The 24,715-nt window shown below is 39.5% G+C and overlaps 1 protein-coding gene across 3 annotated transcripts in view; it reads left to right on the top strand.

The window, feature by feature from the left end:
• The first annotated feature begins 2,830 nt into the window (after positions 1 to 2,830).
• Positions 2,831 to 24,715, top strand: part of smtnb (smoothelin b) — a 322,821-nt gene continuing 300,936 nt past the window's right edge. For 2 of the 3 annotated variants that reach the window (XM_069932809.1, XM_069932807.1), the window contains exon 1: positions 2,832 to 3,268. In XM_069932809.1, the coding sequence (XP_069788910.1) occupies positions 3,218 to 3,268 (51 nt within the window). In that variant the 5' untranslated portion in view covers positions 2,832 to 3,217. Of the gene's footprint in view, positions 3,269 to 24,715 lie in introns of all 3 variants that reach the window. The other variant, XM_069932808.1, reaches the window with a different exon arrangement.

A 24,715-nucleotide genomic window follows, 5' to 3' on the forward strand; every position in this document is an offset into this window, starting at 1 on the left:
TCAGGTGAAAACAAATAACATTTGCTATTTGAGAATCTTGTTTGCAGCTTACAGAAACACTTGTCTGCTCCTCTTTTAATTAAATCCCCTATCAATATAACTTTCCTCACCTATACCCTCCCATCCCTCTTGCGTGGGAGAATCCAACAAGGTGCAACAAATGGCTATCACTGTTTTTCCCTGTGAGGTCATCTTCCCTAGACCTGGTATATAATTTTGAAAGGTGGATGGCTGTGGAGAACACATGTACTACCTGCCCTCCACTCCACTGGCCCTCTGCTCTTCTTTTGATCACATGGACCACAGGAACACCTATGTCCAATCATTGATCATTGCCTTCAGCTTGGTATTCAACACCATCATATCATCAACACTTATGACCAAATGAGGATGTGGGACATTTTTCATCCCTCTGTAACTGGATCCTTAACTTCCTCAGTGTCAAACCCCAATTATTGCAGATTGGCAACATCCCCTCCTCCTCGCTGACCATCAACACAAGCACCCCAAGGCTGCTTGCCTAGTTCCTCGTTCTATTCCTGTATACTTGTGTAATCAAATTTGGCACCAACCCAATCTATAAATTCACTGACAACACCACTATTGTTGCCTGAATAAGTGGAAATGGTGAATCAGAATATAGGATTGAGATCAAAAATCTGGTTGGGTGGTTCCAGAACAGAAATTTTGCTTTTAAAGTCCCCAAGACCAAGGAGCTTATTGTTGATTTTAGGAGGGGAAGACCAAGGGACTATGCAGCCTTCTGCATTGATAGAATAGAGGTGGAGACGTTTACTTCTTTCATGTTCCTGAAAGTTCATATTTCAGAAGTCCTCGACTGAAGACAGCACATTGATGCAACCATGTAGAAGACACAGAAGGCTGTAAAAGTAGCAAACATAGCCAGGTCTATCACAGCCTTTGGCTTCCCATCCATTGAAGACATCTATGTGAGGCACTGCCTCAGGAAGGCAGCCAACATCATAAAGGACCCACATCACCCTGGTCACATCCTCTTCTCACTGTTATCTTTGTGTATAAATTTCAGAAGCCTGAAGGCCATCTCCCCTAGATTCAAGAACAGTTTATTTCCAAAGGGTGTCAGATTCTTAACCTTCCCCTTGTTACACTAATCATGGACAACTCCAACATCACAAAAGGACTGTCTTCACAGATTAAAACATTAGTTTTTTTCTTGCACGATGATAACTGTAAAAATGTATTACTATCTTTTGTATTTATGATATCTTTTGAAATTTAATTTAATGTTTATTATTCTAGTTATTTTTATGAAGTACTGTTTGGCTGCAACACGTAAGAATTTTGGTGTACATTGTACAATGAATATAAATAAAACAAACTCATTATCATTACTTGCACTTAAACTGGTGGTCACCCATCAGAACTAAACATCCCATCCACAATTTTCTCAGCATCACAAATGCTCCATAGTGAATCCTTCTCTATCTCCAGTTCTGCAATACAGCCAGCCAGAAACTGTAGCTAGGCATAGATTCTACACACATTTGCTAGGGACTTTGGAAGTCTCCCTGATTTCCCATATAGCACAAGAGGAGCATTCCACAGGACCAAATTTTCCTGCAATGGATGACCCAAGAACCAATGTGTAGGATATTGCATTTTATGGGTCCAAAAGGGTAGGATATATATACCATGAAGGAAAAAAAGAACCTTGGTGTACCATTCCAAATATTCCTGAAGATGGCGGCACAGGCTGATAGAATGATGAAGGAGATGTAAGGAGTTCATGATACAACATTATAAAACTTTGGATTAGGCCTTATTTGGATATTTGTGTACAGTTCTAATCATCAGACGATAGAAGGACAGATGTTTCCTGGGATGGAAAGTTTCAATTACGAGGAGAGACTGGATGGGCTGTGTTTGCGTGGACCAGAAGACACTGATGGGTACTTGATGAGCATGAAAGTTAGAGGAGATCGAGGTAAAAAAAAAGTTTTACTCGAAGGGTGATTGCAATCTGAAAGTCACAGCCTGAAAAGTTGGTGGATGCAGGTATTCTCATAAATTTAAATAAGCATTTGAATCACCAAGACGGAAACACTATGGACCAAATGGTTGCCAGTTCCTTACATTTTGCAGCTAATGTGAACTTCGAAAGTACTTTCTTGGCTGTAAAATCCTTTTAAGACAGCCTGGAGAATAACTTGCTTCCAATTTTGTGGATTCTGACGTGGCCGATGGGATCTGCAGAAATTGCCACAAGCAGTTAAGCCGGCAGGCAGGTATGTGGTGTGGAAGATGTTGAGCCTCCTCCATATACTGAATCTCAGGTTTTGAGTGCCATCCTACATCCTCCTCCTTCCTGATTGCTCAAAGGCTCCGCATTCATTTCAGTAAGTGCGTGATTTTTTTCTCTCTCTCTGTCCTCCTGCTGTCACGTAACTCCGATTAGAATATGTTTCAGAAGCCTGATGTTGGATATGGCCAGCTAATGGGAGCCAACTGAGTGTGATGAAAATGAAAAGTGGACACACTGGAAATCTACAATAAAACAGGGAATGCTGGAACGACTAAGCGGACTCGGGAGGCTGCATTTGAAAAGAGGAATAGAATTAACGTTTCAGGTGGAGAACCTTTGGTCAGATGACGAACGCTTTGCAACGTAGGAGCGGCCGGCATCACTTCCAATAGGCGTTACGAACTCTTTCAGGTGCATTCAATTCAACGTCTACTGGAAATGAGCGGAAACCCCAAAGGTGCCAAGGTCGGAGTGGCACGGAGACGTGACGTCTAAAAAAACGACGGTTGGTTCCTGAGGCCCAATCAGAAGAAAGCTCGCAGAGGACTTGGGCGCGATTGGGCGGTGTCAACAGAGCTGGGCGGGACTTGATGCGGCGATCGGTATTTGAAGCTCGAGCCGCTGTGAAGTGCTGGAAGTGGAGCGTCGTTGGGGCTGTGAGTGAGTGAGTTGTCATTTGAAAACGTCCAGGAAAGGCGCCTCGAGTCGCCCGGACTTCAGTTGATTCAGACTGTAAGCGGGCGATGAGACAAGACGCTGGATGTTGAGTGGCCGGAGTCGAGAGCACCTGCAGCGACGTCAAGTATCCAGCACGCTGTGTCATCGGTTGTCTGAAGGCTGTATTGGAATACAGGGGAGCTCGACAGTCCCTGTGGGTTCTGGTCGTCGAGTGGTGAAGCAAAGCTCGGACTTGAGGACCTCGAAGATCTCACGATGTCTGCAGACCGCTACTCCTCTCTGGATGAACCGGCCCTCAGGAAACTGGTGAGAAAGCGATGTTTGCAGTTCCATGGCTCATGCTCGGGGGGCGGCGTGGGGGGGGATTGCGTGATCCTTGTTCAATCCCGCCTGCGAAACCTCGAAGTTGTACCAGGCTGGAGAATGTGCGGCTCTGGCACGAATGCCAGTTCTGCACCCCCATTCTTTAAGGGAATGAAAGAGAACCGGCATGTTTGATTGTTTTTGCGGTTCGGTGCAAGTTACGACTGCTGTCTGTGGCATGCGGCGACGTGTCACAATTCGCGGCGTTGATCTATAAAGCACATCGCACAACACGCTGGAGGAGCAAGCAGTCCACTGACCCATTTGGAAGGCTGCATTCTCACTACTCTGTCAACCGATCTTAGCGTAGAATCAGACCTAATCATTTCAATGTATATTTAATATACCCGCCATTTTTTTGGTTTTGTTTAAGAAATCTCTAAATGTAATTGAAAATTATTATTCTTAGCCCCCTCGGCTCTGTTTAAATGTTCAGCGGATTCCACTTTGCCGTGTCCAGGACAGTCTCCTGGACAACGGAAGCAGTGCCTGGCAAGGATTCTCTCCAGGACGCACACATCAGACCCCACAAACTGACTGAACGGAAGCATCATCATCCTACGGGATGGATAACCAGTTTGGCTGTTAGACTAATGAAGTCTTTCAGTTTTTTTTCCTAAGATTGCCCATAAGCACACCAGGGCGCACATATAAACTTTTACGATAAAGTGAATGATTTTCTTGGAGTAGGGGGAGATGAAGGCACTGTTGCTGACTGGTATATTGTAATCTTTTCAATCATGTATTTGTATCCTCTCTCTGCGTTGTCCATTGGATATTAAAATCAATAAAAATATTGAAAAAGGAATTACCCATATACCCCTTGAATTCAGTGCTCTAATGTTTTGATCTTGCTCATGCCAGCTCGATGCAATTTCATCAGTTTTCTAGATACTATGCGGGTATGTGATAAGTAATATGCGATAAGCGTGCGGATCGGTGAGCAAATTCTGAGTCTTAAGGGAGTGTTGAGAAGTTCATTTCGTAGTATAGGATTCATAAAGAGTCTAATTTTGTTGAATATAGGCAGACCAGCTCATTCTGTTTCTGCCTATTTACTTAACATCTGACTTACATTATGGGAGCAGGTGTTTTGGCAATAAGAAGCAAAATGAACGCTGTAAGTAAAAACACAATTATGGAAATGTGTGAGAGTTCCCTTCATCTGCATGGTGAAAAGAGGTGGCCATTTCAGGTGAAGACTCTTGGAACTAGTGTAATTATACAAATTTGAAATACTCAAATCTGTACAGAGACTTTCACAATCTCTGGACATGTACATAAAAATCATTATTATTGGCGAGCTCTCCACTGGCCACCGTGACAGAGGTGCACCAAAGAAAAGGTACAAGGACTGCCTAAAGAAATCTCTTGGTGCCTGCCACATTGGCCACCGCCAGTGGGCTGATATCGCCTCAAACCGTGCATCTTGGCGCCTCACAGTTTGGCGGGCAGCAACCTCCTTTGAAGAAGACCGCAGAGCCCACCTCACTGACAAAAGGCAAAGGAGGAAACACCCAACCCCAACCCACCAATTTTCCGCTGCAACCGTGTCTGCCTGTCCCGCATCGGACTTGTCAGCCACAAACGATCCTGCAGCTGACGTGGACTTTTACCCCCTCCATAAATCTTCGTCCGCGAAGCCAAGCCAAAGAAAGAAAAAAAAATTTCCATGGGAGAAATACTGCTAAGATTGCTCAAGTATTAAAGACAAGGTTTTTATTTGCATATACCATAAATACTGATTATTTTATCGTCAACTTGTGTTCCTCAGTGATAAATGTCCTGCTATTCAAATAGTGTTCAAAGATCCTTATGTCAAACTGAGAGAACAGATCTATCTCAAAGAGCCTTATAGCAGGAAAACAGATCCTCAGGCCCAACTTGTCCATGATGAACAGCTTAGTCCCACTTGTTCCCATCCATTAAATTATCCAAGTGTCTCTTGAAGAAAGCTAACTTTTATCACTTTGCCTGGTAGCTCCTTCCATATGTCCACTATTCTCTGAGTGAAGAACTGTCCCCTTAAGTCCCTTCTAAATCCCACCTCTCACTTTATAGTTATGCTCTCTGGTCTTAGATTCTCTCCTTAAATAGATTGTGTCTGTCTCCCAGATAAATACAGATGCAAAAAAAATCAATTTAAGATCTCCCCCATCTCTTTTGGCTCTATGCATGGATGACCACTCTAGTCTTCAATGTTGTCCCTTAGTATCCTTTTGCTCTCAATATACAGTATTTATAGAAGCCCTTGGAATTGTCCTTCAGTCTCATCTTGTCCGCCAGAGCCACCTCATTGCCTTCTTTTAGTCCTCCTGATTTCCTTCTGTTATTTTTTTTGGCATTTCTTATTCTCAATTACTTCGCTGCCCTATCTGCTATCCACTTACTTTTTCTTAATTAGGCCCCCAATATTTCTCAGAAACCAAAGTTCCCTATATCTGTTAGCCTTGCTTTTAATTCTATCTGGAACATACAACCTCCAGACTCTCAGAATTTCACCTTTGAATGTGACCCACGTATCAAGCACACCTTTGCAAGAAATAACCTTTCCCAATACACACTTAAGTGATTCCTTCTGATACCATCAAATTGGCCTTTCTCACTTATTAACTCTGATCATTGGAACAAGGAATTGGTACTTGAATGAAATACCTGAAGCGTTAATATCACCGGTAGAACTATTCTCGTGTCCAAAACCTTGTCATTAATCCTTTATTAGAAGGGAATTAAAGGACCAGAATGAATTTTAAAAATATAATTTGTATGCCCCTGAAGACTGCAGAAACCACCTCACTGACAAAAGACAAAGGAGGAAAAACCCAACACCCAACCCCAACCAACCAATTTTCCGCTGCAACCGTGTCTGCCTGTCCTGCATCGGACTTGTCAGCCACAAACGAGCCTGCAGCTGACGTGGACATTATCCCTCCATAAATCTTCGTCCGCGAAGCCAAGCCAAAGAAAAAAAAATGTTAGAACTTGTCAATTATGCATTCTATGCCATACATATCTGACAATATTTTTAAAGTAATAGTGAATCATAATTTCCTGCTACATACATAAGTATAAATGAGGCTCCAAGAAGATAATCTGCCAAAATCATAGGGTTTAAAATGGAACAACTGCAAAAAAAAATAGTGGGGCTTTCAAGGCATAAACATAAAACATCTTTTTGTCTACAGGAATGTGCCTTTGATTTAAACTGATGTATAGTTTGCAGGTTTTAACATGATAATTTGAAATGTAACATCATTGACTTGCAATGCACAAGCTTGTAGGCTCTGAGATAATTTATTTTCTCTGATGGAAAAGAAATCAAATCCCAGATTTGACAAAAGGGTAATGTCGTCCATTGTCAGATTTTATTGAACCACCGTTTTAAGCCACCTTGATTTATCTGCAATGGGTTTCATTGTTGAAGATCATTCTTGGGAAAACAGACTTTTTACTGTAGTATTAGTTATCTATTTTGCATTTTTCTTGGAGCTGTCTGAGGGCAAAGACCATGTCAGTAGTTCCTCTGTTTGCGCGAAAGCCGCACTGTGATTCTGGGAGAATATTCTCAGCGACACTAGGTATTATTCTATTTAGTAGAATCCTAGCGAAGATTTTGCCTGCAATGGAGAGCAACGTGATTCCCCTGTAGTTTGAGCAGTCTGATTTCTCGCCTTTGTTTTTGTACAGGGTGATGATGGTGGCATCACGAAGATCCTGAGGCAGTTTACCTTGGTCCCAACAAAGCTTGAAAAACTCATGCAGTTTGGCATGCAGAGTTTTGCCGCCAGCCTTCCAGACTTCTGGGGGGATTCCATCCATACCTGCTGCTTTGCCACTTTTCAGTTGTTCGATTGCCTTATATGTCTCATCCAGGGTGGGAACCTCATCCAGCTCTAGCCTTAGGAGCTGTTGAGGGAGCTGGAGCAGGGCGGAATCTTGGACTGAGCGGTTGGCACTGAAAAGAGATTGGAAGTGTTCTGACCATCGGTTGAGGATGGAGATCTTGTCGCTGAGGAGGACTTTGCCGTCTGAGCTGCGCAGCGGGCTTTGGACTTGGGGTGAGGGGCCGTACACAGCCTTTAGAGCCTCGTAGAAACCCCTGAAGTCGCCAATGTCCGCGCTGAGCTGGGTTCGTTTGGCGAGGCTAGTCCACCACTCATTTTGGATCTCCCGGAGTTTGCGCTGAAGATGGCTGCATGCGCGACGGAAGGCTTGTTTCTTCTCTGGACAGGACGGCTTTGTAAGGTGAGCCTGGTGGGCAGCTCGCTTCTTTGCCAGCAGCTCCTGGATTTCCTGGCTGTTTTCGTCAAACCAGTCCTTGTTTTTCCTGGAGGAGAAGCCCAGTACCTCTTCAGTGGATTGCAGTATGGTAGTCTTCAACTGATCCCAGAGGGTTTCAGGGGACGGGTCCGTGAGGCGGGTTGCATCGTCGAGCTTTGCTTTGAGGTTTGCCTGGAAGTTTCCTCTCGCTTCGTCTGACTGCAGGTTTCCAACATTGAACCTCTTTCTGGGGGCTTTATTGTTCCTGGGCTTTGGTTTGAAGTGAAGGTTGAGCTTGCAGCGAACCAGCCGGTGGTCAGTGTGGCATTCCGTGCTAGGCATGACCCTGGTGTGGAGCACATCTCGTTTTGTCACTTTCTCGCACCAGGATGTAGTCCAGGAGGTGCCAGTGTTTGGATCGGGGATGCATCCAGGTGGTCTTAAGGCTGTCCCTCTGCTGAAAAAGGGTGTTTGTAATGACAAGCCGCTGTTCTGCGCAGAGCTCCAACAGGAGGCGCCCATTGTCGTTGCACTTGCCGACGCCATGCTTGCCCAGGATTCCTGGCCAGGTTTCTGAGTCTTTGCCGACACAAGCGTTGAAGTCGCCCAGGATGACAACCTTGTCGGCTGTAGGGGTGCGTTGGATGAGGTTGCGCAGGTCGGTGTAGAACTTGTCCTTTTCTGCTGGTTCCGCCTGGAGGGTTGGAGCATAGACACTGATGAGGGTGATGTGACGCTTCACATCAGAACAAAACAAAGGACTCTACATCACCTTTGTTGACCTCACCAAAGCCTTCGACACCGTGAGCAGGAAAGGGCTTTGGCAAATACTAGAGCGCATCGGATGTCCCCCAAAGTTCCTCAACATGATTATCCAACTGCACGAAAACCAACAAGGTCGGGTCAGATACAGCAATGAGCTCTCTGAACCCTTCTCCATTAACAATGGCGTGAAGCAAGGCTGTGTTCTGGCACCAACCCTCTTTTCAATCTTCTTCAGCATGATGCTGAACCAAGCCATGAAAGACCCCAACAATGAAGACGCTGTTTACATCCGGTACCGCACGGATGGCAGTCTCTTCAATCTGAGGAGCCTGCAAGCTCACACCAAGACACAAGAGAAACTTGTCCGTGAACTACTCTTTGCAGACGATGCCGCTTTAGTTGCCCATTCAGAGCCAGCTCTTCAGCGCTTGACGTCCTGCTTTGCGGAAACTGCCAAAATGTTTGGCCTGGAAGTCAGCCTTAAGAAAACTGAGGTCCTCCATCAGCCAGCTCCCCACCATGATTACCAGCCCCCCCACATCTCCATCGGGCACACAAAACTCAAAACGGTCAACCAGTTTACCTATCTCGGCTGCACCATTTCATCAGATGCAAGGATCGACAATGAGATAGACAACAGACTCGCCAAGGCAAATAGCGCCTTTGGAAGACTACACAAAAGAGTCTGGAAAAACAACCAACTGAAAAACCTCACAAAGATAAGCGTATACAGAGCCGTTGTCATACCCACACTCCTGTTCGGCTCCGAATCATGGGTCCTCTACCGGCACCACCTACGGCTCCTAGAACGCTTCCACCAGCGTTGTCTCCGCTCCATCCTCAACATCCATTGGAGCGCTTACATCCCTAACGTCGAAGTACTCGAGATGGCAGAGGTCGACAGCATCGAGTCCACGCTGCTGTAGATCCAGCTGCGCTGGATGGGTCACGTCTCCAGAAGATCGTGTTATATGGCGAGCTCTCCACTGGCCACCGTGACAGAGGTGCACCAAAGAAAAGGTACAAGGACTGCCTAAAGAAATCTCTTGGTGCCTGCCACATTGACCACCGCCAGTGGGCTGATAACGCCTCAAACCGTGCATCTTGGCGCCTCACAGTTTGGCGGGCAGCAACCTCCTTTGAAGAAGACCGCAGAGCCCACCTCACTGACAAAAGGCAAAGGAGGAAAAACCCAACACCCAAACCCAACCAACCAATTTTCCCCTGCAACCGCTGCAATCGTGTCTGCATGTCCCGCATCGGACTTGTCAGCCACAAACGAGCCTGCAGCTGACGTGGACTTTTTACCCCCTCCATAAATCTTCGTCCGCGAAGCCAAGCCAAAGAAGAAAAAAAAAGTTATCTATTTTAACCATCTTGCCCTTTTCTTGTATTCTTTCCTCCAGCATCTCTCAGAGATCAAGGTCTCATGGGATTCCTGAAAGGTTATGCAGTTGTCATTTTTGGATTGCTCCTTGTTGGGAATCCTTGCATGAGGTTTTCTCTCTAGCGTTGAATCTCAAATTTTATTTTTATCATATTTTTCATCCTTGTGGTCTCCATGCTCTTCTTGTGCACACAATTTGCCTTTTACACACTTTAAGCTGCTCTTATTAAACTGACCATCCAGACACCATGCTTGCAAAATATCCTGTGACACCATCAGCCTAGATTTTGAGGTTATGATGATGGCAAACCAGCATGAAATGACAAATGTCTGAAGCTTGTCGATACACTATGAAACTTGAAAATATATATGTTCCTGTCGTTCATTAATAGACTTTTCCAGAATAAAGGGATTTATTGAACCAAAACCACTGGAAAATACCTTAACTTTATTGCATGAAGTATAGCAATTTTTTTTTTTTTTTTAGTAAGATGTTGATTATAAATCTAGCAAATACCTCATCTCTTAAAGCAGGGGTGGCCAATCTTTTAATTTAGACATACAGCACAGTAACAGGCCATTTTGGCCCACGAGTCCGTGATGCCCAATTAACTTACACCCCTGTTACAAACCTATGGGCTGAAATGGCCTGTTACCATGCTGTATGTCTAAATTAAATTTTTTAAATTAAAAGGCTATTCTCAAAGCTGCACTTGCTGAAAGGTTGGCACCCCTGCCTTAAAGAAACTAATACAATGCCCTCCATAATGTATGGGACAAAGATGCATTTTTTCCTTTATTTACCCCTGTGGTCTCCAGTTTTAAATCTGTAATCAATCAATTTTTATAATTAAAGTACACATTACAGATTTTATTCAAGATCATTGTATACATTTTGGTTTGACCATGTAAAAGAGCAGCACTTTTTACACATAGTCCCCTTATTTTCGAGAACTATTCTGTAGACTGAAAGAGCATCAAGGTTTATTCAGTTTTTTAATTTCAACCCCAGGTATTAAAGGCACCGTATCATTGGTAAACTTTCATTTTTAATTTATTTTTGGAAGGTGGGGATTATTGGCAAGGTCAGAATTCATTTCAAGTTCCCATTTACCTTGGAGAAGTGGTGGTGATTCACCTTGAACCATTGTAATTCTTCTGGTAAATGAGCTTGAGAGATATTGATTAGGCATTCCCAAACTTTAGACCCAGGACTTGCAATATATTTTCAAATCAGAATGGTGTATGATTTGATGGTTGTGGTGTTGTTACACATCTACTGCCCATATTCCTCTTGGTAGTAGAGATTGCACATTTTACCAGTGTTGTCAGAGTAGTCTGGATGAATAACTGCAGGGCATTTTGGAAATTCCACCAACTGACAGCCACAATGTGCTAGCAGTGAAGTGTATGAATATTGCTGGGGTGCCAATCAAATGGACTGCTCCATTATGTCCATTTTCTTGAGGGTGATTTGTTCCATGTACTTTTCCAGACAAATAAAGAGAATTCCATCAAGCTTCTAACTTTTGCCTTGAAGATGGTGGGATACCAACAGCCAAGTCATTTGTTGCAGGATATGCAGTCTCCGATTTGCTCTTGTTGTTGCAATATTTATGTGATTGATCCAGGTGAATTTGTGATCTACAATAAATCTAGGATTTATGATGGAGAAATTGATAGTAATGCTGTTGAAGCTGAGGGTTTTGGATTCTGTTGTTGGATACAGTTTTGAGGCATTACCACTTATTTGCTGTGTAATCTGAAGATTGTCTGGGTTTGTTTTAAGCAGTCATGGGCTGCTTCATTTACTGGTATTGCAATTTGAATTGTAAGCTATACAATCATTATTAGTGTACAGTATATCCCATCCTTGTAGTTTGCAATTCCTTCATGTTTCTAAGCTTTGTGAATTAGCACATCTGCTCATTTAGTAGTTTCCTACTATTTTTAGAAACTTTGTTTCCTACTATTGAATCTCTGATCTCTCATTTTGTGTAACAAATTTGTTGTATGATGCCTTTTGATCCTGATATACTACAACGATTTATTCCTCTCATCTACTCTTAATAACATTCTCAGAAATCAGTTACCTCTGTCAAACAACTTTTCCCTTCAAAACTATGTTTTGTTTGCCTGATCATACTATTTTAAGTGTTTTATTATGATATCTTAATGATAGATTTCAGCAGTTAGCCAAGAACATTGGGATCAGGAATCCTTATTTTCTTGTTCTAAAGCTCGTACCTTAATTGTGTAGATATTTAGTATACAATTACTTTTATTTTGCATTGTTAGATGTTTAAATTGTTAGTGGAGTCATCCTATTTCATTGTGAATCCTTTAATATGATCAGGTGCTCAGAAGGATCACCATGAATGGACGCCTGAACAATGCTCAACAATGGTGGTTAGAATTTTGGACAGCCTTTCTTTTGTGACCATTGAGTGCTGCACTAACTCAAAAGCTAGGCATTTTGATATGCCTTGTGAAAATGCATAGAAAACCGTCACAAATGTTGATCCTATAGCTGCATGGTTGGCATAGGGGTTAGACCAATGCCTTTACAGCACCAGCGATTGGGACTTGGGTTCAAATCCAATGCTGTCTGTTAAGAGTTTGTACATTCTTTCTGTTTTTGGATGGTTTTTCCCTGGGGGCTCCAGTTTCCTCCCATCATTTGAAATGTATTGGGGGATGTAGGTTAATTGGCTGTAAATTGCATGCACGGGCTCATGGCCAAAATGGCCTGTTATTGTGCTGAATGTCTAAATTAAAAAAAAAAGCTTGGATGATATTGGAAAAACATAAATACAACTAGAATAGGATCTAAGGTTAAATAAATTGTAAATTAAAAGTAATGCCAAATCTGATATGCATCATTTATTAGTCAGCAATTTGTATATGGTGAATGTTTTTGTGCTCTGTTTCATGTTTGAATGTGCCTTTTGTATGTTTGAGAGATTCTGGACATATTACAAATGCTTTTTTTGTCATTTCCTTTATTTTCTAATACAGTAGTGCTCAAGATGAGGAAAAACAATTATAATGTAATAAAATATAATGGGCTGAGTTCTTGGAGAGCCATTCAGAAATGTATATGTGTGAAATTTTAAACTGACCTCTAAATTTGTATTATTGGTCAGATTCATAAGGACTGGGAGATTGGTAGCTGGAACAAGTAATCAATACACTGCATTGATCTTCAACATGGAGGATATTGACAATATCCTAAAGATCTGATGGGTATGTTAAAAACAGTATGTTTTGTATCAATCACTTTCATGAGAGACAAGGTACAGTTAAATTAATGGGATCAAAGTCAGACAAGTTGCCAGGTCCTGATGGCCTGCACCAAAAGAAAGGAAATGACTGTAGAAGTAGATGAGCCATTGGCTAAAGTTTTTAGAATTCAGAGTTCCCAGAAGGTACTAGTGAATTAGAAAACTGCAACTGTGACTCTAAGAAGGGAGAATAAAACTTTAAAACTGTTGGTCTGATAGCATACCATCTGTTGTGGTAAGACGTTGGAGTCTATAATCAAAGTAATTAGTCATTCAGAAAAATTTAATGTAATCAAATCAAGTAAACATTGTTTTCTGTAATACTAGACATGTTTGACAAATTTGTTTGTCCTTGGATCAAGGGGAACCTGTAAATATGATATGTTTGTGCTTTCAGAAGGCATTTGACAAGTGCCACGTAAAAGGCTGCTGCTCAAAATAAGTATGCAGAATTGGGGGAAGTGTGTTAGCATGGATTTGAGATTGGTTATCACATAAAAGACTGAACTGGAATGAATCAGTCTTTTTCAGGCTGGAGTAGAATGCCCCATGGATCTGTTCTTAGCCTTCAAGTATTTACAATTTGTATTACTAACCTAGAAAAGGGAGCATTGTATAAGATATCCACATTTGTGAATGATATGAAATGGGTTGGGGAGTATATTGTGATGAAGATGTTTAGACTTGTTACAATATCAAACCAGCAACCACAAAGAAGGCATATCACACAGGGGTAAAGATGAACAATTACTTTATTAACAAAAAGTCACCTTCAAACTTTAATTCAAAATCCCCCCTTTTATAACAATGTCCACTGGTTACTATGCAATTTTCTTTAACAATGTAAAACTAATAAATTCCCCAGCCTAAATATACATATGTAATTAAAGTCTAAGTTATATTTCCAACCAGCCCACATAAAAACTTAGACACAAGACTCACAAAACTTTGATCTCAACCGAAACAAAGATCATAAACAAAATTCAGTTTGTTTGGTAAACTGAAGCCAAAAGATCTTTGTGTGAGAGAGAGAGAGAGAGAGAGAGAGAGAGAGAGAGAGCACAAAATTTGAAGTTGTCTTGTGTTGCTTGCAGAGAGAGGAACAACTGGCTTGGTCCAGATCCTTCTGGCTGCCTTCAGAATGTTCATCCTTTTTTGAAATCCCAACGTTCTAAGTTGTCCTCCAGACCATGATTCATGCTTTGGGCCTTCTTCCACTCCACATGCTCCGTCCATCTCCCACTCTCTCAGCAGTCCATCTTCACCTTAGCTCTCGAAGGCAAGCTGTCACTTTTTAACATAAAACCACACAATACATAGGTCTATATACAACACAGAACTCTGTAACAGACTCCACAACAGGATATTGATAGGGTGAATGATTGGGCAAATAAAGTTTAATGTGCGAGCTTGTGCACATTGGTTAAACAAAACATGAAGGCTGACTTTTTGACTTTTATCAAAATGGAATCTGTTTTTGTGGATGAGTTACTAGGCAGGTGATTGGAAAAGCAAATAGCTTTTTTGCTCTAATTATAATGAAGTTAGAATTTAGAAAGAGAGATACTGCAATAATGAATTGAATGTGTTAAAAAAAAAAAAAAAAATAATAATAATAAAATATATAAATATATATATATATATATTTATTTATTTATTTATCTTTTTATGTTTTTTTATATATTTATATATATATATATATATATATATATATATAGTACTCTTGTTAGGCTCTGCCTCAGGTGGTCAACATCATAAAGGAGTAAAACATAAAAGTCTGTAGATGCTGTGATTGTAGTAAAAACACAAATGCTGAAGGAACTCAACAGATCTCTCTGTATCCACAGAAGATAAAGATACCTTGAAATGCTCGGGTCCAAAACAACAGTTATATACCTTTACCTCCTATGGACTCTGCAAGATCTGCTGAGTTCCTCCAACATTTCTGTGTTTTAACATTTTATAGGAACCCATCACCCTGGTCAGAACCTCTTCTTGCTGCTATCTTCAGGCAGAAGATTCAGAAGCCTCTGAAGACCAGCTCAAAAACAGTTTCTTTCCAGCCACTATCAGGCTCTTGAACCTTGACTGCTCTGACACCACAAAAGGAATATCTGTCATATTGCTGTCCCTTTTTTTTAACACTCCGAAAGTTGTGAATATTTATTGTTCAGCTATTTTTTTGTACTTATTGTCCCTTTTTTAAATTCAATTAAGTATACTTTATATTTGTATTTTAGTTGTTTATTTTGAACAAAGTATCTGTTCAGCTGCAGTAAGAATTTGGGTGCCTGTACAATGCTTACAACAATAAAATCATTATCATAATTTTGCCTGTATAATAGTTCATTGAAATTTTTTAGAAATATGCAGATGCTTATAATCTAAAATGAAAAGTGCTTGAAACACTCAATTGCTCAGGTAGTGGAAAGAGAAACAAAATTAACATTCCAGGTTCAAGCCCATCCCTCAGAACTGGGAAGAGAAAAACCACCTGATTTCAAGTTGTCATGAAATCGAAGAGGGATGGGTAGAACAAGGAACATATCTTTGATAGGGTGAGACCAAGTGAGTTAATGTGGCAATTAGAAGCACATTATTAGAAGGATAAGGGCCATTTATTTAGGCAAATAGGACTAGTGCAGAATGCCAACTTGGTCAGCATGGATGAGTTGGGCCAAAGGGCCTGTTCTGTGCTGTTTGGCTGTATGACTATGTGACATTATACTGCTTTGCCTATGTTTATGTGTTTTATTGGCAGGGCTGTGGACATGCCTAGTCATGAAACTGTACTAAAAGAGAGAACAAAACTGAGCCAAATTCACAGATGGGATGACTGAAAGAAATGACAAATTATGATCCAAACCTAAAGAAAGCGAGTCACCTAAAGTTAGACAATTCAACAGTGAGTCTGGAAGGCTGTCATGTGCCAAGCAGAGTATGAGTTGTTTCTCAAATTTGCATTGAGCCTTGTTGTAAGAATGCCAATGTTACAGAGCGAAAGGTTGGAGAATTAAAGTAACAGAATTGCTCCAGGAAAATAAATTGGGTGCTCAATGTTTGCTTTCCCCAATGTTGAAGAATCTCTGTCTCTTATAAGTACTTTTCCCTATTTCCTGCACTACATATAAAACCCCTGGCATCTGGAATTCAAGCAACTGGCAGCCTCAAGCAACTGGCAACCTTCAGCAACCAGCAAAAAAAAAATCGAGGAAAATAAATAAAAAATAAAATAATAGGTAAAAATACACAAATTAAAAATTGTAAAATTAAGTATTCTATAAAGCAACACATAAACCTTTGGTGAAGATGGGAACAAGTATTTCAGCCAGCGGAGTGCCTTGGTCATGCTTTGTTCATTGCAGATGTTTGAATAAATTTGTGTGAAACAGTAATGGCGTTACCCAGGATGAAGAGCTACTTAATGCCACTTGCTTATGGGGTAAATCTCCTGGTTAGAGGCTTTATCTATAAACTTGAGGGTGGGGTGGTTAATTATCTATAATGTTATTGTTCGTCTTTCGGGCAACTGTGGAGAGGGAGGGTCTTGTAGATGCAGCGACAGTTAATGTTTTCAAAGAATGCGACTGAAAATAAAGTAAAATGCTTTAAAGTTTGTACCTTCATGCAAGTCAAGTTTGTTTAATGTAAGTACAGCATAGTATTTTTGTCTCTTAAACTGTTTATTCTTAATATATATGTATTAGTTAGGCATTGTAAGAGTAAATATTAAGGAACCGGAAAATACACTTATCTGGCATCTACCAATCCATATAGGTGCTGGATACCGGTGATTTTACTGTATTTATAGTTTTTCTCCATACCCTGTTCTGTTTGACAACCTGTATGCTGTTGTCTGATTTATTTATTTGTTATTCTTGCAAGAACCTGCTATATGAATTGGATTATTCAAATGGTATATATTTCAGTATCTGTAACAATAAAAAAATTTATTCATTGCACTGTGAACATTGAATTCTGGACAATAGAAGGGAAGAAATGCAAGTGAATTGCTGTTTCACCTGGAAAGACTATCTCATGATGTTGGGAAGAGAAGAGATGAAAGGACAAGAATTGCTTATCCTGTTTGTATGGGGAATTGCCATGAGATGAAGTGATGATAGAAGTATGGACTTGGAGTTGTGAAATACAGTTTATAACAAAGGGTTTCTGACCTGAAACATTAACTACTTCTCTTTTCACAGATGTTAACTGATCTGAATTTTTTCCAAGCACTTTCTGTTTTCATTTCTGTATTTCAACAATCTTTTTTTCCATCTATTCTCTTACTTGGGCAAATTCTCTTACTGCATCAAATTGCAGCACATCTAATCTAAAAATAATACTACAACTAGAAGCTTTGAGCTTTATTTTGAGAATAGTCAGGATAATGCAAGTGGAAAGATTAAAACACTTTTTTGATACTAATTTCTATTGGAATGGATTGTAATTGTGATTGTTGGATTTGTATGTCTTGAAAACATTCTCTCATTCTGGCTGCCTAAATAGATTAAGCAAATATTGGCATTTCACCTCTATGTCTGAGGTGCTGAGTTTCTAGCAAGCAGTCAATGACCTTATATGGATAAGTGGTTTTGAAAAACATCTAATTTAAGCCAAAACTAGTCATTGTGTATCTGTACTGCCAAGAAGTTGTGGATTAAAAAACACTGAATATGTAACTGATGTTACATTTTCCTGTGGACTGCCAGAAGGAGTTTTTCATAGCTCACAAAATGATTACAAGAACATGTACCCTTCAGGGGAAAAGTATTTATAAAACTACTTTTTTTTTCCTGTTATTTAAAAGGAGTCCCTCAAATTTAAACTTAGGAAATCTTGTGGCAGGGTTTAAAGCATTGAAGAGTCCAATGCATAAGGGACTTTCAATCATTGAAAAATTACAAAAGCTAATTTATTTGTACATTAAACTTGGCTCAGTGTTTAAGGCTTAGCCTGGAATATCACACCAGGAGTTGTTTTTTTTTATGTTTAAGTCTAAAATATTCCTAAAGGAAATTCTGTATTAAGTGATCTGAAAATTTCGTCTAAATTGTGACACTTTTATTTGGGGGGTGGGGTGGGGTGAGGGAGCCTTAAATCTGTATACAAGCCTGTTTTTTTTTAAATATATAAAATGAATTTAAAATATTCAAACAAAAACTTCAATCAGTTGTACAAAATTTTATGTGTTCAAATAAAGTTAAAGAACTCTAAAATATTTGTCTTGTGACAACATTGTAGTAATGCCAGTCCACAACAAGGATTCCTAAACTCATGAGTTTCCCATTTTTCGACATTAAGAAGTTGTGTTACTTAAAGAGAAAAACATTTTCCTCATTGTGATAAAGGTCATTTCTACTCAACAATTTCCAGTAGTTATGTGTGCTCCCTGACATCCTTTGCTAGGGTACCTGATCTAATCCTGCAGCTATAGTAGTGCAGTCCACTACAACATGGCAGCATTAAAAAGAGAATGCATTAGTAGGGTATAACTAATGATTTTCTTTCAGTACAATTGGGCTCCTGTAATTGCAAGGAAGTTGTTAGATTCCAGATCCACAAGTTAAGTACCTTTTCAGCTCTTCTTATGGATTAATGGGATTGAGTCTTGCTCCATATCCCATAGCATTCTACCCAAGGTTTAATGAGTTCCTTGATTGCTAATTCCATCTTCTTGATTGCCGTGAAGGAGAGTATTAGAACAAAAAAGGATCAGTTGTCAAGTTTGTTATTTGGAAATTCTTTGCTCTCTTACTTCAATTCCATCAAAATCAAGGCCAAAAAGATGTGTGGTGATGTTTAATTCTGCAAAAGGTTAGGTTAGTAAGTACATCGATGATTCAAAAAGGTATCTTCTTGAGAGCAATTAGTGTTGGGCAATTAAAGTGTGCTCAGCCTGTGAAATGCACATCCCTCAAACAAATGATACAAAAAATAGATAACATTATTTTTTTCAGAAAGTGGTTTAAAAATAATACACTAACCTTAATGTTCATCCCAATTACAGTCTACAATATCTCTTGTAATGCTCATTGCTTGGAATAAAAAGGTGAGCAAATGTAGATGTGGGCAGTGTTAATTGTGGTGGTGGTGGTTTGGTGTGGGGAAGAGAGTTTTATGGTGATAATTAGGAATGAAACAAAATTCTCTCAAATTTTCATTTTGATGAGAAACATTTAACCTTGTTTCTTCAAATGACACTACCCATATCATGAATACCTTATTTAGTCATCAATGCATCATTACATGCCCTTCGAAATAGACTGTTTACAGTAAATTTCTTGTATAGAAAACAAAAATACAATGACCTTTTCCAAAGGAAGTAAAAACTTTGAAGCTTTGTTGAACGGAGAGAATTATTTTACCAGACTGCTTAGAAAAATGTTAAGTTTTTTTTAAACAGTCCATTACCCTGATGCAAAACAAATGATAAAAGTGTTGGAGTGATTGGAACTCTGTAGGTAGCTATGAAATGTTATGCAAATTTAAATTCTAGTTTTTTTTCAATGTTCAAAAATTGAGTCGTGATTTTAGCATCCTAAATTTGAATATAATTTAGTTAAATCTGAGTTGAAGGGATTTAATCCATTAATTGAAACTAAGGATTTAATTTAAAGAAAAAACTACAGCCATTCAGGTAATTGCATGAAAATTGTACAAACTCTACAAAGTCAGGAAATGGAACTTGGCCAGCAAGTTGAGAATCATGTAACTTTCTGCTCTGGAGGCAGCTACAAAGCAAAGTAGTACCATTTTGCTTCTTGAATCTTCTGACTTTCTTAACAATGAGTCCTTGAGTTACAGTTCATTAGATAAGTATCACCACCCAAGCAACGATTATTTGTATGCTAGCCTCAATAAAAGGAAATGATTTAATGTAAGGGATTTAAAGTGCTGACAAGCTGAAAACAGAATTCTGAAATCTGTGTAAAGGATATTAGTTGTACCTAATCATTACCATAATTGAAGATCATATACGCAGGCATACCTTGGATTACTATTCTTTCAGTCAGCATACTTTAACTCTCAGGAAATCTCTCCCTTTAATACTTTTAGTCATATTGATTCAAATACTAATTCTGTCTTTTCATTCTTCCCATCTTATTTTATGCATTTTCTTTTTCCATTTACAGCATGTGATTAAAAATGCAAGCTATTATCTGTAAAATAATCAAATTTGGTTTGCACTAAAATCTTGGATAACACCTTGTCTTTTAAATAGATATTGAGAAATAAAAGGTGAACAACCAAAAGCTGTTTATGTAAATGGAAGGAAAAGTATTAAAACAAAGGAGAAAGCAGCAAAAGATGCGTTTGCACAGTTGTGAAACTGAACAGTGCAGTTGCTAGAAATCTGAAATAAACCACTGCTGGAAACATTCAGTCGTTAAGCTACATGTGTGGAGAGGAGAAAACACGAATAACATTAGAGAGATGATTGGTCATCAGAACCGTCCAGTTCTGATGGAGCTAAAAAGGTTAGTTAGATGAAATTGCTGATCTCATTATAAAGTCTTGAGGGCTGTAATGTGTCTAGTTGAAAAATTAGATGCTTGCATTAGGCTTTGTTGTAGTTAGCAGAATTTATTGTCATGAACAAGTCACAACATTTGGTGTTTTGTAGCAACATCATAGTGTAGTCATATTATGAACCATCTTTCAAAAAAAAAAATAGTAATGCATGAAAAGTAAGGCAGTGTCTTACTTTATTATTCAGGAATCTGATGGCAGGAGGGAAGAGCTGTCCTTGAGCCGCTGAGTGCTTGTCTTGAGACATCTGTACCTTTTATCTGATGGTAACAGAGTGAAGAGAGCATGACCTGGATGGTGTGGGTCCTTGAGGATAGAGGCTGCTTTTTTAAGACAACAACTCATGTAGATGTCCTCAATGTCACAGGCCAAGTTAACAACCCTCTGGAGATTTTTCTTCTCCTGAGATTTGGTGCCTCCATATCTGACACTGATGCAACCAGCCAGAATGCTCTCTACAGCACACCTGTAGAAGTTTATGAGAATCTTTGTTGACATACCAAATCTCCTCAAACAGATTGAGTATAGTCGCTGGCGAGCCTTCTTCATGATTGCATCAACATGGAGCTCCAGGACAGATCCTTGGGGATGTTGACACCCAGAAATTTGAAGTTCTTGACCCTCTCCACCACTGACCCTTCGATGAGGACTGGGTTGTGTTTCCCTGACTCCCTCCTGAAGTCCACAATAATCTCCTTGGTTTTGCTAATGTTGAGTGTAAGATTGTTGTGACACCACTCAAAGAACTGATTTATCTCCCTCCTGTATGCTTCCTCATTTGCCGTTTCTGATTCTGCTGACAACTATGGTGTCTTCATCAAACTTGTAGATAGCATTGGAATTGTGTCTGGCCACCAGTCATTGGGTGTGTAAAGAGTAGAGCACTGGGCTAAGCACACATCCTTGGGGTGTGCCTGAGTTGATCCTCAGTGAGGAGGAGACTTTGTTTCCAATTTGTACTGATTGTGGTCTTCTAATTGTGGACATTCCGGACATTTAGCTCTTGCTAAATCAGAAGGAACTTCCACTACAATATTGAGCTCTATATAGTGATACTTCTTAGAGAAACCTTCTATCCTTTGTGCAGTAAGCAGCTTGTGGTGCTGTCAATTGAGACAGCACAGAATTCATTCAAAACACATTTATGCTGGAATGACAAAATTGATATTAGGACATAGGATTTGGACACATATTCATACACCCATCATGTCACATGCAAATATCAAAAGTGACAATGCAGGAAGAAACTCTTACTGAACATACAAAAATTTGGATAGATAGGTAGTTTTTCTCAATAGATTTTATAATCTACATCTCATCTGACATTCTGAGTCACAAAATGCCTCTAAACATTGAGAAAACATTTGAAAGCTAAGAACGTGAAGTAACCTACAAGTTCCAAGGTTCATTCCTTGTTTAATGCACTTCAAAACCAGATAACAAATACAACCCAATGTTGAACTGCTATTTGTGAGTAACACCAAACTGCAGTTACACTTCTCAATACTACATTGTCAAATCTGTTCCTTTGAACTTACAAGGAAAGAAAGAATATTCCAATTTACAGCAAGTTAAATGAAATATTTTGAAGTGCATTCAGGTTTCCATTTTAGCCAAGTAAAACATATGGGTGGGTTTCTGACAATGGTGTTAAGGGATTGATAAATGAGAGGGAGAAGAACCTTTTTGGTCTTCAACTGGAGTCAATGGATCTTTTGCAGACTGTCTGTCTTGGCATAAAACCAAACCAAAAAAATAAATTTCCTACGGTACAGAAATGTCTTTTTTTTTTTGGAGTAATAAAAAAGACAGCCAGATTATACAGTAGTCTTGAGGGCAAGGCATAGAAATATTACTATTGAGGAAAATTTTATACATAGCACGTTCATGCTTTTGCAAATATCTTGCTCAGAATGCCTAAGTATGAACAATAAGCCCTCATGCCATTTGAAAATGCACCCAAGTGTAGTAGTTTTATAAGACATGTAGAATTTCACATACCTGTTTGACAAGTGAAATTAAATATTTTGTCCTGTTGTGCAAACTTCAGGATGAAATTTCAATGAATTTTTCAGAAATCAGGTGGGGAAGGAGGATATTATCCAGGAATGTTGACGGTGGGTTTGGGGGAGAGGGTGGTGAATGGTTTATCTTCTTGAGACCCTGAAGAATAAGTGAATGGGGGAGGTGCTTTGTGTCAGGAATAAAGGTTATCACATGAAGGACATAAAACTACAGCTCAAGTAACATCCAACTTTTAAATCTGACTAATATCCTGACTCAAAGGATCTTTAGTGGATACTTATTTAAAAATCCAGAAAGAGAAGCAGACAGGAAATATAAAATGCTTATGAAATCATTAACTAACAAATTCTGTTTGTAATGAGTTCCGTCTTGAACTGCGAATGCCAAAATTGCCAATATTTTCTGACATTAGTCAGAATCTCTGTAATGGAAAATATTTGATGAGGATTGAGACCTCTTTATTTTAGACAGGAAAGAATTACCTAAGTATCGAGGGATCCAAGTTTGGAAATACTTCAGGGTGCAGAGGTATTTCCCCCCCCCCCACCCTGATTTCTGTGATCTCATTGAAATTTGCTACCGCATCAAATTTGCCAGCATTCTTTGGCTGACTGTTTGAACAGTGTTGGAAGGGCAAGATTTCGAACCCAGTATCAAGCTCTTGGTCTGCTAAGTAGCAAATATCCCTGTCCTTCTGTATCCTTTGAAGATCCTCTGAACCAAGGATGAGTTGGTTCTACTCTGGTTTTATGGATTCAGGGATGGTTAATGAGGTCAATAGAGACTCTTCTATGGAGGAGGAGGTGATGGTTAATAGGGCATATGGTGGACAGTTTAAGAGGTGGTTCATTCCTTTCGTACATTACATGGGCTTTAACATGCCCCAAAGTACAACTTCAAGGTTCTCAATGTCATTCCAAATACTCATTCTTTGAACAATCTTAGACTTGAGATTCTCAGGAGACAGTGGAGTTGTTGGACTTCTTTAAGGAGGCTGTGAGCACATCCTTAAGTTTGTTTTCTTCTGTCCATTAGGTCATCATTTCCCAGACAGTGATCTTCTGTATATGTATCTTGAGTACAGTTTTTTTTTGCCCTACCTGTAAGTAGAAATTCTGCCTGGCTTGCAGGAAAAAGAATCTTAAGGTTGTATATGATGTTGTGTATGTACTCTGACAATAAATCTGAACTTTGACTTTCATATACATTTTTTTCTCCATTGTCTAGACTCTAGAGACTTTGTTGATCCATTGAATTTGGTGGTGAATTTTACCATCAAAAGTTAGCTCTTGAGAAATGGGAAGTCCACATTTTCAGTTTATGCTTTGAATTTTATTTTCAAGGAAACAGAAACAGGATTTATGAGGGAAATGCTTTAGTTGAAATAAGTTGCACATCATATTAAAATAAAACTCAAAGCAACGTTAACAAATTAAGTTTTCCCACTTCATAGTCATATTGGTATGTTCATAGAATTGTACAGCATGGAAAAAGCCCTTTAGCTCACATGATCATCATGGCCTTCTTCACTAATCCCACTTAACCACATTAGGATTGTCTAATTTTTTGCAGTGACTGTACAAATGCCTGTCTAAATATCTCTTAAATATAATCATTCTATCTGATTATACCAACCCCATCTCGAAACAAATTCCAAATATCAACCATACTCTGCTTTTTAAAATAAATAAAAGCCTTTTCTCTCAAATCCCTTTTAAAATTCCATCCTGCAACCTTAAATCTATGGCCTTTTATTTTGCTATCTACCGTATCTATGCTTCTCATAATTTCATACACTTCAATCAGGTCAGGACCCCAGCTTCCTTTTGTTCCATGAAAAACAAACTAGCCTATTTCTCCCTATAGCTAAAATTCTCCAACCCAGTCAATATCTCTGTAGCACAATCACGTCCTTCCTCTACTGTGATGACCAGAACTGCACATTATACACCCAGTGTGGACTGACCAGTGGTTTATAAATTTGCAACATATTGTCCCATCTTTTATATTCTATGGCTTGGAATATGAAGGCAAGCAAGCCATAAACCTTCTTCATCATGGGATTCATTTTTCAATTGGGTGATTGAAAATCTTCCTATTTTTCATTTGTTATGGTACTCATACTTTACTTGCCAA

The sequence above is a fragment of the Narcine bancroftii genome, chromosome 4, assembly GCF_036971445.1.
Source record: "Narcine bancroftii isolate sNarBan1 chromosome 4, sNarBan1.hap1, whole genome shotgun sequence".
NCBI lineage: Eukaryota > Metazoa > Chordata > Chondrichthyes > Torpediniformes > Narcinidae > Narcine > Narcine bancroftii.